Here is a 22152-nt window from a genome sequence, read left to right as displayed (position 1 = left end):
AAATTAAACATCACGTTCATTCTTTTGATGAAATAAATTAATTAAAAATATTAAAATTAAGAAATAGTGAGAACAACTGTAATGATATTTTCATCATAGAATGAAATGAACAATGTAAAATGAAGACAAAAGGTTGTTCACAAATAAATACCACATCGTCGATAATTAATGTACAAAACTGTTTGGTCTTAAATGCACAATATTTTGGTTTGGAATTCACGTATAATGCGATGACAGTAACATTGGGCTTGTTTCCGGCATCATTCCTAACAAGAAAATATACATTGTAGATTTTTTTCTAAAACGATATAGAAATTTAAAAAAAGAGGAAAACAATCAAAAATAATGAGAGTGAAAATGAAACGGAGCAAGACTGTCATTGGACCCTGGAGCTGCGATAATTATAATGTCGCTCTTACTAACTGAGCTACATGTTCAACGCAGTAGTCTGTTTCAAAAGAAAATTAAGGGGAGGTTACTGTTGGTATGAAAAAATAGAGTGGAATTCTTTGGTGGCTTTTTTGCATTTGGTAGTTAATTATTGCTCATGTAATAGCAGCTGAAATTAAAGAATATGGCTTGATTCCTCACTTACTACAATACAGTGGAATAGAAATCAATAAATCTTGTTGGAATTTATGTTGCTGTGTGGTATACCAGTGCTTTAATATTGTCCTAATTTCTACAGTAACAGCTATGTTATTACGTAAATATCACGTGACCATTACATTTTGGCGACGTGCCAGACACCATTTTGGATTTGAGAAAAGACTCCGGGTGGTTACGATAACGTGAGTGTTAGTAATGTGTCTATAGCTGTTGTAAGAGATAGACAGTATTGAACTCTTCAGTGATTGGAACACATTTCGTGACAATTTGATTGATATGTGAAAACAAGTGTCACTAGAGGTTTCTTTTTCTCAGGATAATGCTGTGAAGGATATTCCGTTTTACATCTGGGTAGGAACATATCCATATACATTGATGAGCTATGAGTCTGTATGTCGGCAAGTCGTGTTTAACAGGAAGATATTGTTGTATAAAATGTTCAAGTAGTATACCTGAATAAGTGTTACTTGAAGTTTATAACGTTTTGTTAAATAGTGTCCCGCTTACAAGCTCATAAACGGTTCAGAAATTTATATCGGTGTATAATCTGTAGGCACGATCCATATTCTATTTATAAAGTACAATTACTTAATAAACAGAATATGTGTTGCGCCTCCAGATTATACACAGTAAATAGTTGTGACGTACTGAGACAGAAGACCTTTATCTCGATAAGCGCTTTTAAGTATACAGGAACACAGAGTTGTCCATACGTTTAACAAATACCGCTCACATGGTTTGAAATATTGACGGATTTCATTCCTATTCCGCTTACTAAAATATATATAAAGATATGGTTACAGATAAATACTGTTGTATTCGTAAAATCAGACATTGCATTACCCGTCTGACTAGCATAAATAGTCATAATTAAGTATAAACTCGACTTACCGAAATATCTTATTTCGATGTGTCGCGTGCTAGTCACGTTGGTACATGGAATTATAGAGAGGAAACATATCACTTAAGACAGAAAACAATTACCTGTTATTTGCATTATGGTCTTGGGGCCATTGTTCTATTCAATAAAACGTGATTGATTTGGATACATAAGTGTGACAACTATAACCAGATTTTATGGGACAGTATGAATTCCCGACTAATACAAAACCAAATGGTCATCCTATGCAAAACTTAAATGTAATATGGTGGTATGTTATAGACCTTTGACGTATATTATAAACTATATGCAAAAAGTATATAAACGACTTACTATCCAGTCTGATGTCGATGTGGAATGTAAAACCGATATCGTTTCTTGACGCTTAAATGAATGACGAATATTGACACACAATGCATACAGATAAACTGCGGTAGTTAAAGGTAGTTAATTTCACTTTTTATTTTTACCAGTAACTATCTGCGGTATTTTCTAAAAACCAATGAACCACAAGGACTGAGAACTTGTTAACCGACACAAATGTATTTTTATAACAAGTTTTCAGAATAATATTACCACATTGAGCTGATTTCTGTAAAAATGCCACCCCAATCATGAAATATTTCCAGAAAGTTGTCGTAAACCTTTAAAACGTGCAATATTACTCTTAACTCCTAACTTTAGGTTCAAATATAGCTGTATCAAATTATAATGTCCCTGAACGAAACCAAAATAAACACATCTTCATATATAAAATGTACACACATTGTTTAAGGGGTGTCACAATAATTTAGAAATCATTAACACAATTATTTTGTTCCGTATAATCTTATTTAACAGTCATATCGTGCTGTGTAAATCTTATTTTAACATACTGTATCTATTACCACATTTTATAAGCGAAATGATATATTGGAATCCTAAATTAATATTTTATATCATTTTGATGTTATTTTGTCTCTCATTTCTTTACTGAAATAATAAAACATTTTTTCGGATGGATTATATGTCAAAATCGAGTGAAAAATGTTAAATAAGCCACTTCTAAAGATAAGAACGGCTACTATGTATCACTTGTCTGATGTTTGAGAATAACTGGCATTGTTGTGCTGTTCATCGGATACGGGAAGTGTTTGTGTTGCTAGTTTGTTGTTGTGATGGGTTTCCTGGTGTTCATTTTGATATCAGTGAGCCTTGATGATGTCATTGATGTCCATTGATGACATGTATAATGACATCACAGTAACAATGACGTCATCAAACAAGACAGAAACATCAAAGTATCACTGTACATTTTTGTTTTTCACATGCACATGATCTCAAAGCATCATATTGCATCCAGAATGAAATTTCACTCATGAAAACAACAAACCTATTCAAGTTTTCATTTTTCAGATAACCTCCCTTTGTTGGTAGTGTGAGAGTAGAATTTGTCAAAATGTCAGGAATATTCGTATTACTCGGTCACTGTTAAAGGTGGGACGGTTATGAATGCATCGTTTTGTTCATTGTGTCATTTTCAAGACACTTACATTGTATAATTAAACTTAAGGAAAAACAAATTGATGTTAAGGTAGCAGTGTTTAGTAGCGCACGGTGGCCATGGGTGATATTTTTATACATTGAATAACTCCTGTAATATAACATATATCAACATTTAAAAATAACAAATCAGCACTAAAATTGGCATATACATGATGAAATGGACTATGTGGGCTTCATATTTTAAAAAGAAAATCGAATTTGGTTTGAGACTACATTTTTGGCCATTAACAAATCTGTGTCTACACAACAAAAGCTAGCTTTTCATGTTGTCTATTTTTGTACTCGGCACATGTGTAAATATTGTGAAAAATTCAGTTGAACGACCTATGCTAAAACGCGAGTATTTCAGTTACCGAGTAAGTGATATTTAATTTAAGACAGGTTTTAAGAAAAAAAGGGACTTGCGTTGGTCAAATTTTGGGTTAAAAATCATAGTTTTTTGCATTTTTTGGCGTTTTTTGATGTGGTAACCATGGTTTTCACAAGTCCCAAACCTGCGGAAAACAGTTTTTGAAAAAAAACTTCATTCTTCTAAAAAAAGGTATTCAAAATGTAGTTTATAAATATATATATATATATAATAAAAAGGGATTAAATGTCCATGTGAAGGAAGTAAATATAGAAAAAATAAGATTAACGACCGACTAAAAAACTAGCTGCTGTCACCCTTCACAGGGCTCTTCAGTTTTATTTATATATATAAAAAAACTACATTTTGAATATATATATATATGTAGGTGTATTGTGCAGGATGAATCCACTATCCAAGTTTATCGGAGGCATGCCCTTTATTTTTAGGATCAGGCCATTTCTACTCTACTCTGCTACCCAACATTAAGTGTTTGCGTTTAAGTTAGTTTCACTGAAAGAATAAGTGCGACACCAACCAAACCTGGACCATGGGTGCATCTTAGGTAGTATATCTCAACCCATGCATCAAAGACTGGGTGTGGCCTACCTTTCATGGTCCGTTGACGTTTTCAACATCTCCATCAATATTAAGTGTTTGCGTTGAAGTTAGTTTCTCTGATATGTGCATTGATGGTCAAAGCGGGGCACAGGCGAGACACATCAATCCGAATGGCTTGGTTTTATTAATATCGTTAACGTTGTCTCTATCAGAAATAACGATATCAACCCTTTGTAATGATTGTTTGCTTTTATTACAGATATCGGGTAACTGATCAGAAATCATAATAAACGGAGATCATGGAACAAGGTAAGTAATTCAATCGCATACATTAATCAAAAGCCTGAAAGGTCTGTAGACATAATCCATTAATAAATGAATACGACTGTTACAATGTAACACACTAACCAAGGAAGCCTTATAAATGTTTACAGCCAAATAAAATATTCGCATTAGATTTCCCACTGAAATTCTATTAATCGAAATAAGGAACACAAATCGAAGTTTATACTGCTGTTGCGACAAATTATCAGGGTAATTATAAAGCAACCAGTTCATTTATTACCAATAAATTAATCAATTAATCAATCAATAAAAGCAAAGAATCTTTTCATATATAAATCAATCGATTGATCACTCATTTGATTGATCAAGCAAACCATCACATCTGTATTAATCAATCACCAATCAAACAATTTTAAGTGTTGCATTTCATATTTCGTTTGTAAATATTTTACAGCAACAGACATGTAAAACACACGAAAATCCTATTGATAAAAAACTAAGACCAGATGCATCATTTCATTTTGCGTTTGAATACCAACTATAAAAAGTAGTAGATTGAAAAGTTCGTTCGTGTAAAAACCCATAGTAAACACTAACTTCAGGATAAAAAACGTTTTTATATAGTATCAACGCAACCAAATAAAAAAATACGTTGCAAGATAACCCATTTCGATTTCTTAAAGTAATGTTTTAGTTAGTTATTTAATAATTAATAATGAAGTGTCAGTGGCATATGCTCATATTGATTATTGACTGTATTTTCAGTGATTAGCTAAGGCAAAAAGGTGGTTGACTCTGCTGGTTAACTATCAGTAAACTATCAGTAGACTCTTAACGGAAACAAACCAGGGATTGTGTGTAACATATCTATATTAAGAAAACGAAACTAGGCCTACAGTCATCCACATCCTGTTACGGAAAGGATTATTGCCGGCAGCAGGCAGAGCGCAGGTATAACGAACCCGGTATTTAGACGAGTTGTATGAAGTTGTAAATAGAACTTAACACTTATCAAATAAACATGTAGTTTACATGAAATATAAGCTTATATTAAATATAAATATTCAAATAAGTCTCTTATTTCTTTGTAATTCTAGTCATTTCGTCAGATGTTCCATGCATCCTTTAACAATTCGTGTTAGCCTTATTTCTAAGAAAGTACTTGAGGGATTCTTTTCAAGTTTCACATGAAGGGTCCCAATGGTTTAGTTACGCATATCGAATGTTGGGATTGTCGGAATATCAAGATGGCAGACAAGCGGTCATCCTCGATTTTTACAGTTCAAGTTTGTTATTTTGTTAACATGTATGTTTACCATGGTCCCTACTGATCCATTGTGATGTTTGTGAGGATTGGATAAACAGGATGGCCAGCTAACTTTAATTCTGAGAGTTCAATTTTGTTATCACTGTTTCTTGAGAAGAACTGGACAGATTTTTATTAAATTTCATATTGATTTTTTCAAATGTATATATTTTTTTTATTTTATGACTGAAAATACAATGGTCTCGAGTCAGCCATCCTGGATTCCGGGATTTGTTATTTGCAGTTTGCTACCACTATGTCCATAGAAGTACTAGACAGATGTTTCTCAAATTTCAAATAGAATTCCTTTTAGTGCACATTAAGTGCTTCATACACAGCAGTACAAAGCTTATTTGATCAAAAGTTACCACTTGGTGCATTTACTGTTTACAAGACGAAATAAAACAGAAGAAAAAATATCCACCTTGCAAAAATACTTTTAAGATAGTACGGTGGTTGAGGCCAATATCCCTCTTGTATCTCTCTGTTACCTATCATGATATTATTGGTACATTTTCAGTATACCCAATGTTAACTAGAATCAGAACCCGAAGCAGCATGAATTTGAAAAGGATTCATTGTGGTAAGTATTTAGCAAATTATTTACAAAAATTGGAATATAATATTATATGTGTCGCTTAATTCTTCATACCAAACGAAATACAAAGAAAGGTTCAGGGTTGCGAAACATGTTCACTTTCTTATATGATGATTATTGTCAAAACAATAGAAACTATGTTGACATCACTGCATCTATATATATATATATTGATATTTAGCTTCATGATGCTACAATTGATAAGTAGCTGGATTGCTTTTTCATAATGAGAATGGTTTCATTCTGGACAAAAATTGAGCTGCCAATAAAAATAGAATGGTGATTATAAGATTGTGGTTGGTTGACGTATCTTTTTTCTTGATGACAGACAAAACACGAGATAAAGCAATCACTTAACATTAAGAATTAACACAATTGCCTTTCTGACTTGGTAAACGTTTTGACACATAATGTACTTAACATTAAATCATAATTCTTATCGATTCACGCCCTTCTTACTGAAATCTACATGTACCAGCCATGCAATATTGAAAAGTCCTAATCTACTAACAACTCCCACGTACGTCGATTTATATACTCCCAACCTCCTTTCCGCAATGAAATACATTGTTCATTCTCCCACTCATCGTGTGCAAAATACTCCTGTCCAAGGTAAAACCACAAAGGTGTGACGTTGTTCAAACGTTCGTAGATAATCGGGTAATGAGAAAAGCAGATAACTGCTGATTAAAATCAATATTGTTTGCTTCAATCTTTTTCTGGAATACAAGTGCACTTTAATCAGAGAAAAAGTGTCATTGTATTGTGCATGATTAAAATAATAACTATGTAGAACTCTATCTCGCATAAGAGCTACTGGTGACCCAGGGTTCAGAAAATGCATTTCTGCATAAGTCATGAGCAATTCAATCTTAACACGTATATATTTAAACTTAATCGACGTAATGGCCACCGGAAACTTACCGCAAGACACTGTCGGCTTCTTAATCGCCCCGAGAAAATTAACAGTTAATTATTCGGTCATTACTTTTTCACGTTGATAACATGTATATAATCAAATTGATGATGGTAAGTTATTTTCTATTTTCTAGATACAACCTGAGATGTTTATTATTCATATGATTGATTTTTTAGGCACTGGGAGACCCAAAACCCGGAAAAGATTGACAAAAACTGGCAAATCAGCTGACAAAGGTAGACGTGAACCGCGTTTCGACGGTTTCAAAAAATATCTTCAATTCCAACTTGCTTATTTTTAAAAAAAGTGCAACAGTTTTTTTCAATGAAAAAAACCCCAAAAAATTGTTCAAATATTTTACTTCCTCAGCAAGTGTTTTAGGAGGATGCCAGGGTTGAGTAGCCCTGGGATCATCCCCCTTTATAATGTTTTGTCCTCTCACATGAGGGCTTTCATTCAACATTCGTCTTTCTTTCACTTTCTGTCATCATATTTTATAAATTAGATAGATATGCTAAAACATTTGAACCTAACTTAAAGGACGAACACTTACGTACATTGATACATTGGTACATACAATAACATATATACAAACATAGACAAAACATTTAACATAAATACTTCAAACAAATAAGCTTACAAACATGCATTGGTAAAACATAAGACAACACCAACATAAATAAGTATAAAGTATGCACAAAAAAATGTTTATGCTCCGGTTGTGCTATATCGAAGAAATACTGTTAAGTAGGTCATTGTATACCAATTATATCGATGAAATGGGCTCTGTAGATATTTGAGTTTGAACAAGGAATAATTATGAATAAATAAGTTCACCGGTATTGTTCATATAATATGGCATATTGTCAGGGTGTCTCTATCAGTGGGGACCATTATCTCCAATATCATAGAAACCTTTCTGACTCATATCTACTGCTTGAAATGTGTTTTTGTACTTTGTATGTTTCCTTAATTTCATTGAGAAGTGTTTATAAAGATAATGTATTTTTAAAACATTTTGTTTCATGGATATAATATTTAATTACCAAGTTTATTAAATTGTCTACTTCAGCATCTGGTTCGTCTGCACAATTTATACCAAAAATAAATTGTTTTTTATTCAATGTGTAATTGATTTAGGTCAATCAGCTGCCGGCAATAATCCTCTCCGTAACAGGATGTGGATGACTGTAGGCCTAGTTTCGTTTTCTTAATATAGATACAAATGTATGTTACACACAATCCCTGGTTTGTTTCCGTTTAGAGTCCGGCATCGTCATATTTCTGAATTTTTTATATTTTTTTTATGAAAAGTCTTACTAGCCTAGTGCATGTCAAATCTCTTCACAATAAAGGAATATGACATTCATCATTAAATAATGTTAAATTGAATGAAACCATACTTTGTCATATTGTTCTATGTGTCTTTACTCCAATATCCATATGCAAATATGCTAGTCAGCTGAATAGGTGTTAGCATGATGTACGTAATACATATTTACCTACCATCCTGCCTCCCCCTAGTATATATGAAGTCGAAACACAACACTGGATCAGTTGTATGCAAATATCACTAACCATAATTATGCGCAAATATGCTAGTTCTTGTATTATCAAGTTACATTGCAGCGACTTAAGGTATAGGTGAGATAATTCTACCATGCAGCAGGCAAACCATCAAGAAATTTAACACATAATAATAAACATATTGATAGGCACTAAACGGTTTGATTATACATATTCAACATACTATATCATACTTCCGCCTTGTCCTCTACAGCACAATGCCAATTCACACCTCACATACTCCAGTAACTTTCAATTTCGTATACATAGCAGTTGCAATCTTGATCAATTTGTATACCCGTATTTATAAATCGTAAGGTAATCTGTACATACACATATTGGTTAAGCACATTATACATTTAACGTTTGTATAGTTTTGACATATCGGATCATCTTAGATGTGTACATCAATGTAACTTGAAATTTCAAAATTGTATATTTGACACAGTCTTTATAATATATATAAAATCTTATAAAGCAGGTATATAATAAATACATCTTGTTCAACCATTCCTCATAATATTGATGAAAGGACATCTGACACATCATTCAGTATACAGGTACTCATTAAGATGTTTAATTTACAATTTTATGTACTCAACATATAGATAGCAAAAACTTACAAATGCATGTGTTTCGACCTCGTATATATTTACGATAAAATGTTGGAATTATCTCCCCTGATCCTTTAATTAGTATATCATTTTTCATTTCAGAGTATCCTTAAATTAAGTAATCATTATTGTAACTACATTGTATATATATATGTTCGATCAAATTTAGAGCCACTCACGGAAAGAGTTTATATAGGCTTGTCTGTTATTCAATTCATTTGACTATAAAAGTTGTCTTACAGATCAAAAAGGATCTAAGAAGAAAAGGAAAAAGAAAGCTGTAACTGGTGAGTTAATGCTCATGTATGTTCTCTGTGATCATGATTTTTTCACATCTTATTATTGATGATTAACAGTTATTGCTTCTTAAATGTAAGAAAGTAAGATTGTGTGTTCGACAGCACAAATGGCAGTATTTTGTGCATACATAAATTAAAATGTACTTAAAAGCAAATACCCAGAGCCAAACTGCCCACTTATACTTCACATACGACGTTCTCGAAGCCACTCTGGATCTATGCTCGCTCCCAATAAGTCTAGGTCTTTCCTTTTTTCGGAGCTCTATTTTGATCATTATTAGAAACATTTCCCTCAGGTTGCCTACGTGTACATTTCCCAGTTACTTCCGGAAAAAGTAATGTTGAGACTTCGCCACCCCCGCGCATTTGTGCTGACTCATTGCTACTTATATAATTACACTACGCACATAAAAATGGCCGATAAACATTACGGCAAAGACAACACGAAGATACGACATGAAAAAAATGAGAATTACGAATGTTGGAGCCATCTTAAAGTCAAATATTTACAATTAGTTGTTTTATAAGTAAAATCGTTTGTTGGACAAATATAATTCAAAATAATTCAATTATCTTTCCTATATAAGATATGACCGATACATCATTAAATGTTCCCTATAATATTGTAAGATGCCATCAGTAATTTATTAGATACCTGATGGATATTGCTGTAATAATACACCTAGTTGTTAGGCAATGTAATACAATGTCCTTTATTTCACATCCAATGTTGCAACACAAGATGTTGGATTACCCTGTAGCCAGAACATATTTTTCTGAAACTGATGGGCTGTTACCTGGATTCTGAACATTATAGTACCATATTGAGCTATGGTAGCCTGACGTCATTATTCTATCCTCGATGTATTTTTGACCATTATTGTTAAATAGTGTAATTATAAGTGTTGGAAGAAGCATGAAAATTCATTTTAGATCATAATAAAAAAATAAATACTTATGAAGAACAATTACAGGTATATACATACAATATAATGCGTATGTTTTCATCTGACCTTCAGGATATACACAGTCAATTAGAAGAAAAAAGCTTATACCATACCGTAGCGTTCGTCGTCCATCCGTCCGTCCGTCCGTCAACAATTTTTTTAAACGACTTCTTCTTCTTAACTGATTGGAATTCAACTGACTGGAATTGAACTAAATTTGACTGGAAGCATCCCTAGGTAGTGGGGATTCAAAATTGTACAAATGGTGGGGCTGACCCCCAAGGGGGCTGAGGGGCGGGGCCAAAAGGGGTCAATTTGACTATATTGCTTTAAGCGACTTCTTCTCTGGAACTAAGAAGTGGATATCAACCATATTTGACTGGAAGCATCCCTAGGTGGTGGGGATTCAAAATTGTACAAATGATGGGGCTGACCCCCCAGGGGGCTGAGGGGCGGGGCAAAAAGGGGTCAATTTGGCTATATTGCTACAAACGACTTCTTCTGTAGAACTATGCCATGGATATCAATGATATTTGACTGGAGGCATCCCTAGGTGGTGGGGATTCAAAATTGTACAAATGACTGGGCTGACCCCCCAGGGGGCTGAGGGGCGGGTCCAAAAGGAGTCAATTTGAAATTGCTTTAAGCGACTTCTTCACTGGAAATAAGAAGTCGATGTCAACCATATTTAATTGGAAGCATCCCTAGGTGTCAGGGATTCGAAATTGTACAAATGATGGAACTGACCCCCAAGGGGGCTGAGGGGCGGGGCAAAAAGGGGGCAATTTGGCTATATTGCTTTAAGCGACTTCTTCTCTGGAACTAAGAGGGGGATATCAACTATATTTGACTGGAAGCATCCCTAGGTGGTGGGGATTCAAAATTGTACAAATGACTGGGCTGACCCCCCAGGGGGCTGAGGGGCGGGGCAAAAAGGGGGCAATTTGGCTATATTGCTACAAACGACTTCTTCTGTAGAACTGTGCCATGGATATCAACCATATTTGACTGGAATCATTCCTAGGTGATGGGGATTTAAAATTGTACAAATTGTTGGGCTGACCCCATAGGGGGCTGAGGGGCGGGGCCAAAAGGAGTCAATTTGGCTATATTGCTTTAAGCGATTTCTTCCCTGGAAATAAGAAGTTGATGTCAACCATATTTAATTGGAAGCATCCCTAGGTGTCAGGGATTCAAAATTGTACAAATGATGGAGCTGACCCGCCAAGGGGCTGAGAGGCGGGGCAAAAAGGAGTCAATTTGGCTATATTGCTTTAAGCGATTTCTTCCCTGGAAATAAGAAGTTGATGTCAACCATATTTAATTGGAAGCATCCCTAGGTGTCAGGGATTCAAAATTGTACAAATGATGGAGCTGCCCCGCCAAGGGGCTGAGAGGCGGGGCAAAAAGGGGGCAATTTGGCTATATTGCTACAAACGACTTCTTCTGTAGAACTATGACATGGATATCAACCATATTTGACTGACAGCATGCCTAGGTGGTGGGGATTCAAAATTGTACAAATGATGGGGCTGACCCCCCAGGGGGCTGAGGGGCGGGGCAAAAAGGGGGCAATTTGGCTATATTGCTACAAACGACTTCTTCTGTAGAACTATGACATGGATATCAACCATATTTGACTGACAGCATGCCTAGGTGGTGGGGATTCAAAATTGTACAAATGGATGGGCTGACCCCCCAGGGGGCTGAGGGGCGCGGCCAAAAGGAGTCAATTTGGCTATATTGCTTTAAGCGACTTCTTCTCTGGAAATAAGAAGTCGATGTCAACCATATTTAATTGGAAGCATCCCTAGGTGTCAGGGATTCAAAATTGTACAAATGATGGAGCTAACCCCCCAGGGGGCTGAGAGGCGGGGCAAAAAGGGGTCAATTTTGCAATATTGCTATAAGCGACTTCTTCTTTGGAACTTAGAGGTGGATATCAACCATATTTGACTGGAAGCAGCCCTAGGTGGTGGGGATTCATACAAATGGTGGGGCTGAGCCCCCAGGGGGCTGAGGGCAGGGCCAAAAAGGGGGCAATTTGGCTATATTGCTATAAACGACTTCTACTGTAGAACTTTCCCATGAATATCAATCATATTTGGTCGGAAGCATTCATGGGAGGCAGGGATTCAAAATTATACAAATGGTGGGGCTGACCCCCCGGGCTAAGGGATGGGCCAAAAAAAGTGTATTACTTGGAAATGGTTGAGTATAAAGAGAAGAATGCACATTTGCTTCCAGGATGGCTATAGGGTCTGGCATCACCCTTGGAGACATAGTCCCTGGGCCATAACTTTAAAACTGTTGAGATCCCCACCCCAAAACTATATATATAAATGCTGGGCATAAAAAGACGAATGCAGTCATGATATCAGAATAGACCCTGGGGTCTGACCGAACCCCTAGGGACCTAGTTTGTTAGTCACAGCGTGGAAACAGTTGAGAGCCCCACCCTATAACGGTATATACAATTGCTGAGTATAAAGAGATGATTGCACATATGCTTCCAGGATGGCCTTGGGTACTGCCCCAACCCTTGGAGACTTAACCCCTGGGTCATAACTTCGAAATGGTTTAGATCCCCACCCAAAATCTACATATAAAATTGTTGGGCATAAAAAGACGAATGCAGTCATGATATTAGAATTGACTCCAGGGTCTGCCCCACCCTTGCAGACTTAACCACTGGGTCATAACTTTGAAATGGTTGAGATCCCCTCCCCAAAACTATATATACAAATGCTGGGCATGAAGAATCTAATACATGTACAGATATGCTACAAGGATTGGCCTTGGGGTCTGGCATATTCCCATGATCTCATTCGGAGAATATTTTGCCATGATTGCTTTGGCATCCAGGTGAGCGATACAGGCCCTCTGGGCCTCTTGTTTATCTATCCAGTTACATAATGCCATTGATAAATAAGTAGTTGGTAAATATATTATGTGCGAGATTTCTATAAGAATTGCTTTTTTTCTACAGTGATAAATGTTTAGCTAAGCGAAATGGCATGGTCATGTGAAAGTGTGGTTGATTGACATATTTCGTTCTTGGTTACAGGCAATATACGTCATAAAAGTACGATAAAAATAATGTACAGATATGATTCTCTTAATCCGATCTTTTATATGTATTCCACATTCCTTTCACTTATGAAGGTAGTTATTTTTTCTCCCACTTAGCGAGACTACTCATGTGAGACTTGGTTCAAACTTTCGTCGACAACTGTAGTCAAATAGTTCACCTGATTTATAGCTGATAGTTTAAAACAAAGGCAGATTTCTGCCGACTGAAAATCGTTATGTTTTCCTTTATTTTAATTCTTAGCGCAAGCTCACTTCATTTAGAGAACGGTAGTGCCAGTTTATTGACAAGATGACAAGGCAGAATTCCTGCACAAAACTGCTTCTGGTGACTCAAATTTCAGAGACCGCAGTTGCTTCTTAATCCTGAGTAGGGAGTTTGTGAATAGAATGTTTCAGTTCAACGTGTACCATATTGGGTGACGTTCTGAAACGTAATGTTATTTCAGTGTAATACAAGAAACATGAATTCATTGAATTGACATTGTGATAGGGAGAAAAGTATCTACCGTCAAAACAAAAAAGGTTTTAATGCTCTCCATACATCTTTTTTTTTTAAATTTGCAACATGTGTCGTAAATCTGGTATTATATCGATTACCATACATATCAGCATATCATCATCTGATACTCCATTGTAAAATAGTAGAAATATGCCTAAATCATGTGTTTGGTACACTCGGCACTACATTTAATGTCAATACTGAGTAATAATTTTCATAGAAATTATCTCGATGATATAATAATGATTATAAAACTGCTACCTAAGTGATAAATCATACAAGGGAAACATGGAACACTGTCAACACAGGAGTTCACCACTATAACCAAGAATATGTATATAAACAAAGTGAAATTGTATATTAATCATGGCATGAAACCATACTATTAATAATGACATTAATTGTTTTAGCACTGGTACTTAAAGAAAGAAATAAGTTGACAAAAAGTGGCAAATCAGCTGGCATCGAACGTCGTGTATCACATTCCGGCGGTAGTGAAGAAGACCTTGGTAAGTTCTATCTGTCATTTACAGTGAGTAACTACAATATGTATAGCATTAGAGCATTATTTATTCACTGTAACGGTAACAAATAACGATTTAAACTCCCTTTAATATATTCGTCAGCTCGTGTACAGAGAACGTTATTAAGCGCGATCTCTGGGAAACCGAGGAAGAATCTACTCGCAATGGTCTAGTACAGTGTCCGTAGATTCTGAGGAGTCAGTGCATGGCCTTGTCTTAGTAGTTTTGTTTTACAGTACGTGTGATCGTTACGGGGAACACTCCTATGGGTTCTCTATGTGCACCATTCCAAGTTGACATCACCAGACTCTTGTATTTGTGTTTATCTGGTGTAACCTATATAATAACACTCAAAGGATTTGATCCGAAATATATTTTAATATAGATCAATAGTATTGTTAATATCTGAAAAGACCCATTCATCATCTGAATTTTATAAGATACTATTAGTTGTACTAGTTTTCGGGTAATGAAATACCAGGTACTTTATTTCACAATGCAATGTGATTGTACTACCCAGTAGCCAGAACTCTTTTTGCCGGAACTCATTCGTTGTTATCCAGCAACAATGTAGACGAATTTGAAACAAGAATGGGTATTAAATAGTTAAGTGCCATATTAAGCTATGGCTACGTAACATCATTAGTCTGTCTTCTTGTAAGCCATTGTTATTGGGTTCAAGATTGTGCGGAGAAGCATGAACATTAATTTGGAATAATAATTTGGGAAAAAACGTAATTTACAAAGAAAGAACAATTGTAGGTAAATATCCGACAATAACATACATACATGTAATTGATATCTTACATATCTCCTGGAGAATATGATCTCTTGTACATTCCTCATTCTTGTATTCACAAAGTATATATGTAACTACTCACAGAACAGGAAGTATCTGGCAGTGATTCTGTTCCAAAAATCAAACCAAGGAAAAGGAAAGCTACAGTTGGTGAGTTATTTCTTTTATGGCATTGAATTCGTTAAAACCTTAGCTTCCTTACTTCACGCCATTATTAATATCTGAACTACTCTCTGAAATAATCAAGAGCTAAAAATTTCATTCCTTAGGTTTTTTTATAAGCTAGGTTTGTGATACCATGATGTCATGAACCTCCACAAGTGTTTTCAACAAAATAATTTTATATCGCCAATAAGGAGAGTTAACGGTTAAATTAAGGGCGAGTTGGCCCCAGCGTTAACCGATGAGTAGGACAACAATCCCGTTTACATTATCTATTGGTTAGTAAGTAGCATGCGACGGCGCTGCAACGCTGTTTTTAACACAAACGATGATCATACTCGGTACCGTTCAAATGACGTAAGAACCCCAATTCATTCTGCCTAACGTTAAATAAAATCAATTCAGCACGGCATATTCTAATGATTGGTGAGAAATAATAAACCAAAACTTTAAGGAGATATTGATACCAAATTGGATATAATTGAAACAAAAATGATAAATTTATCCAAGCTGAAAGTAGCGTTTACCTTTCATTTGTGCTGAGTATATGCTATGAACCTAATATTTATTTGTGTATGCCATTCGTTTTTACACAAGATGCTGCTTCTAGCAGAGAATATCAACACAAGATCAGTACAAAGAAAAAAATCGGTGAGATTTTTTTTTGATAATATTTGAAGTCGTTATAGCTTTAACTCCATCACAACATTATTAATATCTAAATTACTTAATGTAATTCATACCTGGGCCCAAATCATTTCACTGCTCTACATGTATTTCAGAAACTTGTTTTGCGATATTATGATGAGTAATGTTTTGCAGAAAAACAAGATATTAAGAGAAATTGCAAATACTAAATACATGCAATAAAAGCATATACATGTATGGTAAACTGACATATCAGACAGCACAAGTGCATTGCTGGTATAAGTGTATTTTATGAGGGGTTTTGCCAAAATTAAATGTCTCTATCGCGTAACTTATATGCTATGAGACTATTTTCTTGTGCATGCCTCATTCATTATTAAAATAGATTTCATAATTTGTTTACATAAAATATAGCATCGAGCAATTATTATGTACGAAAGTTCATAACAAAGGAAACAAAAGTTGCTGATGTTGAGTAATGTTTCACAATTTAGTATCATAATAGTTATTATTAACTCATTTGTTTATAATAAATAAATAACATCATATAATATAAAATAACAAAAATAGTTCTTGACATCAGTTATGTCATTTAAAGAACCTTTTTAGGCTCCTTGTCCGCGATAGTTGGATATAATGCTCAGACATCAATGGTACATATAGTGTTTAGTGTAGGAATATACTTTTTTAAGCTAAAAAAGGAGATCCGAGGAGTTCACACTATTCAGATCAATTATATAATATGGCGGGAATGCCAATGACATAAACGATAATCTAAACAAAGGTAAAAGGACATGTCATTGCTATAGGCATACATTACGTATGTGTTTAGTGCAACTGACAAAACGTGTAAATGTGACCTCTACACAACACGAGTTCAGCAAATACATGTGGTAACCGTTTCTTTCAATTGAAATATTGCAGAGAAAAGGAAATAAAGATGTTAATGTTATAAGATTAAATAAATTACTATTATAGATTTTACTTGGAACTTTCAATTGTAATTATAAGTTACGATATTGTTATATGAATATTCTTAAAGATATATTTCATTTCATTAATTGGATATCTATCATATAATTACAGATGATGGAGTGCAAGTTTATCAGATGAAATGCGGTCGAGAGTGTTTTCCTCTACTAGACTACCATTGCAGTCTGTTAAGCGATATTGCTACCAAATATCAAAAGTTGAAACCCCTCCTCTTTGGAAAAAAACATGATGTGGCAATACCGAATATAGCACGGTCAAAAGATTTACTGTTTACTGTGGTGACAAACGGTAAAATCAGTGAAGATCTTCCACTCATCGTTAGAAAACAAAACATGGGCAGTATCACCTTCACAGATATCACAGGTAATATATTTTGTTATCTTAATCAACCAAATATTTCTGTTATTGATACGCAGGCATGTTCGTAAACACAATTCAAAGATTCATACTTGATATATTATTACTACATATTTGTTTTGACAAGGTCATTAGAAGTGTTTTCTAAACGAAATCCATTTCAGCAGACAACTACAATTTTAATATCAATAAAACATAAAGAATACTGTTGTCTATCAACATTAGGCTGGGGGGCTGATAACTCATCTGGTCAACTTAGTCATTTTTTTAGGTTCCAAGTGAACAAAAGGGCGTGTATCGTTTACCTTAATATTTACAAAATCACGTTGAAAAACTAAAAACTACTCTTAAGGAATTGAAGATTCGAATTCATCTTTGGAACATTTATTTTGCAACAGCGTTCCATTGAAATTTGTTCATTGTTACTCGATAGCGCACATGTGAGAAAATACTCGACTGCTCTGTAATACATACTGTTATAAAAATAATACATTTCAGTCCTTTTAATATACTTTAAAAAGTAATGAAAATACATCTATCACATATCTGCTGGTGGTATTTTAAAGTCTTTGATTTTTACAGAATTTTGGAACGGTGGTTTTAGCAGGAGCATGGTCATGTTTTCTCACGACTCCAGTTTCGTCATATGACAAAAAACAATCAGATTCCCTGATTTTTCTGTATGATTTGGGTTTGACATCTGACCATGACTGGTCTTTTATCCCTTTAACCGTATGACATAGACACCCGCAGAATTATCGAGTCGAAAAATTAAACGTGTTATAGATGAGTTGTCATTGATTTATAAAAGAAGTAATTTGTTGGCGGATTCATCTTTATCACGGAATCCAACGTCCCAGTAGAACTTACACGTAATTAAAGCTTTATCTGAGGCTCTGTTCCAAAGGATTCTTCATCTCAAGTTTCAAATAAATTATAATGACCACATTTGGAGGTCACATAAGAAATATAAGGTTTCGAGTCTCAATGAACGGATGTTGATGAACTTAAAATAGCATGCTACAAGCGAAATATCTTGATAATTTTCGACAATTTTTTTAAATACATGCCAAAGGGAACGATACCTTGGACCCAGGATTATCGGTTATTTAGCAAGAGTGTTTTACATTTTTGAACATAATTAAATACCAATAAGGCCAGGGTAATTCATAGTATAAAGGACTAAGTTGCTGCAGTGTACTGACCAAATGCCTTTCTCTTCAACATTTTCACCCGAAGTAACCTATGGGAAACCTTGTCTGAAGTTATCTTAAAAAGTTGACACAATTCCTCATCATAATACATTAGAAAAAAGTCGCATGACAAGATTTCATGAAATACTCAAACATGTAGCTCTAAACCTCAGGACCTTTTGAGATATTGCCATTTTGAATTTTAAGGGTATTTGCATCTGTGATCTAGAAAGCATGACCCGGTCAATGTTATGCATTGAAAAGATTGCAAAGTACTCCATTCCACTACTGGAATAAAGTTCAGAGGCAGAAACATATCTATCTCATTCTTACCATTTCCATTTTCTGGCCTCTTCCATTTCAATTGTTTGGCCTCCTCCCAAGATTGCCCCTTTTTGTATCGTCTGAAACGCGAGGCGACATATAGGTATCACTTTGTCGGCGTCGGCGTCGTCGGTTGCGCCATCCGAAACAAGGTTTCCGTGCGATAACTTGAGTTTCCTTGGGGTGATTGAACTCAAACAAGGTACATATATTATTGCATACCAATATAGCTCGGACACGTTCCCATTTCAGAAATTTACGTGCATTTTTGGTTGGTTTATGCACCTTTTATTGCCAAATAAGGGAATTGTGTAGTAAATGCAAGAACTTTTTTTATTTTTTAATCCATTCCGTTCAAATTTTGTACGGAAATGCTAGAAGCAATAATGTTGAACATATCTTACGGGTTTTTCAGTCGAGTTTCAACTTTTCGCGTTTTGGCATATCTGTTTACGCGATAACTCAAGTCAAAACACTTTTCTTTTTAAAAGCGTTGAGCGGGCGACACAGCCACTCCCGTGGAATTCTTGTCTGGTTTAACTCTTTATCATCTATATACTGCTTTATAGCACCTACCGCATTAGTATGATAAAGTCACTATTATGGGTCGTCAGTATGATAATACATGTACTTGATTTCATTTCATCATATGCTATTGAGTAAACCATAGGATTAAACAGCAGGCTAGGCCTATATAAGTTGAATACATGAACTTAAGAAGTGATGATTTTAATGTGTTAGACATATCTTTCTACGTAGTTTAAGATAACATCATCTATACATGTATTCCTCCAGGCGAATCTCCTATTTGTTTACGTTTGTCACAGACCGAGGATTTTAATGATCATTGAGCCTAAAAGTCATTTGGAAGATTTGGTATTTGGTAGACTTTACATAAATGGAGACATATATACTGTGGTAATATATGAATGATAAACAGATTGATCTCATCGCTCACACTTGGATAACATCTTGAGGCCACCTGCGGTGTTTCTCTCGATTTTAGCTCACGACAAACCTTGATAATATGTAATTATAAACGAAATGGGGTACACCCTTCGCTTATACAACACTACGTTTCTTTGGTTGTTTACATTGTCATAAGGTTGTCAGGAACGGATCCCATCGGAACATTTATTGCGCATGTTGATTAACTGGGTGGGAGAGGCCGAGATAGCGTAATGATGTTGATGCAACACCAAACATTGCCAAGCTCTTTAATGTTCACTCGGTTTGCGAAGTATAATAGACAGTAACCCAAACACTGACAAATATATGCATTAGAGTTTAGATGAAGTTAACTTATGTAAATTTAGTACACTATTGAAATATACTGTATTCGGTGTTAGCCAAGGTCTTGTAATATTAGAGTCGTACACAAATGAAACGGTAGCGTTTATTAACGGGAACAAATTAATCATGTGGATCATTAGTTATGCCAATAATAAGTCCCCTTTATAAAGTTATACTTCTTGTTAAATAAGGATAAACTATTAAGTTGTTCAGGAGTTGTTATAAACGGTATAAGTAGACGCCGACGGACAAGGGCTTACGGAATGATGACGGACACTGTTCTAAATAATTTTAAACAAAATCCATTTCAGCAGTAACTTATTTTGCTTTTTTAATTTTCATTTCAGAGAAATCTCATGTCTCAAACACGATACATGAAGCCAAGGGCAGTTCTTGTTGTTTAGTGTTAGAACACTCTGACGTACATTTAGATGTCAAGGTAAATTACGTTGTCGGTGTTCATTGAATTATGGATTTACGGGGTGTGAAGTTGTATTGTGTTTCGGTTTTATTGTTTCGAACTGTTAGAAGATTTTCTTATTCTGTACGACATGGACACAACGCGTGTGAATTACGATTTTGATGAGGTGTTTTCTATTTCTACTGTGGCCAAACGTTCAATATCGTATCTAGTTATCGTGTGCTCACTAGGGTCAAACTCAAAGCTAAAATACACACTAAACCGGCAGGCAGAGAGTTCGTGATTGTTTTACAATGACAATTATTACATAAGTAACTGTTAGTTTTATATTTTGTGTGCACCGGCTGTATTAACAACTATATAAGTAAATGCTGTTGATTATGATCGTTACAGGCAGAAGCTATTCTTCGCGTATCTTCGCTAACATCAAAAACAGCTCCACGTCAAAAAGATGACAGAGAGATCGAATCTGACATGACTGAACAAAACATTAGAAAAAGACTCACATATCTCCTTGGCGATCCATTGTTTTCGTATGCAGGAAACATTGCAGAGAGATTAAAGAAACTGACTGACGCAAAATCTACTGCGGACGATCCTGACGAATTGGTTGAACAGGCTACACAGGCTGCACACGCTTTGCTGAACAGAAAAGACACGTCAAGGCCATCGAGATCACTCGAAACTGACAGAATTCCCGACAAAGTTTCTATGGAACTAAATAAGTGAGTCTTTTTATTCGTATTCTATTCACAACTGATCGAAATTTACGAGTACTGCTTCACCTTATTTGAAAGATATATATACACTGTTCAGTTTGCCTCGCTGTTAATGCTTACTACATTTGTTTTTGGTTGATTCACTTTGATGACGTACAAAATTATAAATATATAATTGACATAACGGATTTTTTGAAATTATACAATGATATATAAATTAGCATATCTGACGTATTCAATATAAAATATTAATTGTGATGAATATTATGATTTATCACATATAGGCTGGCTACAGATGGAGTTTTGGCTTTTGGTTTTTTTCCCAAGCGGTCTGGTGGTATTTCTTGACGAGAATATTTTGGGGCAAAAACGTCGACGGAAACTGCAAGAAGAGGTGAAAAGGGTCTGTGATCAATTTGACATTTCGCCAAGAATGGAATTTACCTCCAGATCATTTCTCAGGCCGACTTCAATAAAACAGGACGGCAAATTGAAAAATAAAACAACAGGAGAGGAGGGGACGCTTGGAATGATTACACGTGCGAAAGACAGACGAGAGCCCGAGGATGAGCAGAAGACCGTGGTGGCATTGACGAGCGGACATTACTTCAAAGAAGGCAATATTGCTGTTGGTTATATAGATGCACAA

The 22152-nt window shown here is 35.1% G+C and overlaps 1 protein-coding gene across 3 annotated transcripts; it reads left to right on the top strand.

Moving 5' to 3' along the window:
* The first annotated feature begins 728 nt into the window (after positions 1–728).
* LOC110443912 lies at positions 729–21877 on the top strand. Of its 3 annotated transcripts, none has more exons than XM_021488371.1 (12): positions 729–791; positions 4204–4253; positions 6056–6118; positions 7229–7288; positions 9475–9519; positions 14481–14579; positions 15478–15543; positions 16153–16206; positions 17290–17559; positions 20711–20802; positions 21178–21509; positions 21788–21877. In XM_021488371.1, exons 2-12 carry the CDS (start codon positions 4244–4246, stop codon positions 21849–21851), a joined length of 1155 nt encoding a protein of 384 aa, XP_021344046.1. In that variant the 5' UTR covers positions 729–791; positions 4204–4243; the 3' UTR covers positions 21852–21877. The 3 variants fall into 3 exon arrangements, with proteins under 3 accessions (XP_021344046.1, XP_021344045.1, XP_021344047.1); XM_021488370.1 differs by having other exon boundaries at positions 742–960; XM_021488372.1 differs by lacking the exon at positions 16153–16206 and having other exon boundaries at positions 742–960.
* Positions 21878–22152: the final 275 nt, after the last annotated feature.

This window comes from Mizuhopecten yessoensis, unplaced genomic scaffold, assembly GCF_002113885.1.
Source record: "Mizuhopecten yessoensis strain PY_sf001 unplaced genomic scaffold, ASM211388v2 scaffold716361, whole genome shotgun sequence".
In the NCBI taxonomy this organism is placed as follows: Eukaryota; Metazoa; Mollusca; class Bivalvia; order Pectinida; family Pectinidae; genus Mizuhopecten; species Mizuhopecten yessoensis.
The sequence above is the reverse complement of the archived record's forward strand: the minus strand, read 5'-3'. Positions and strand labels throughout refer to the sequence as shown.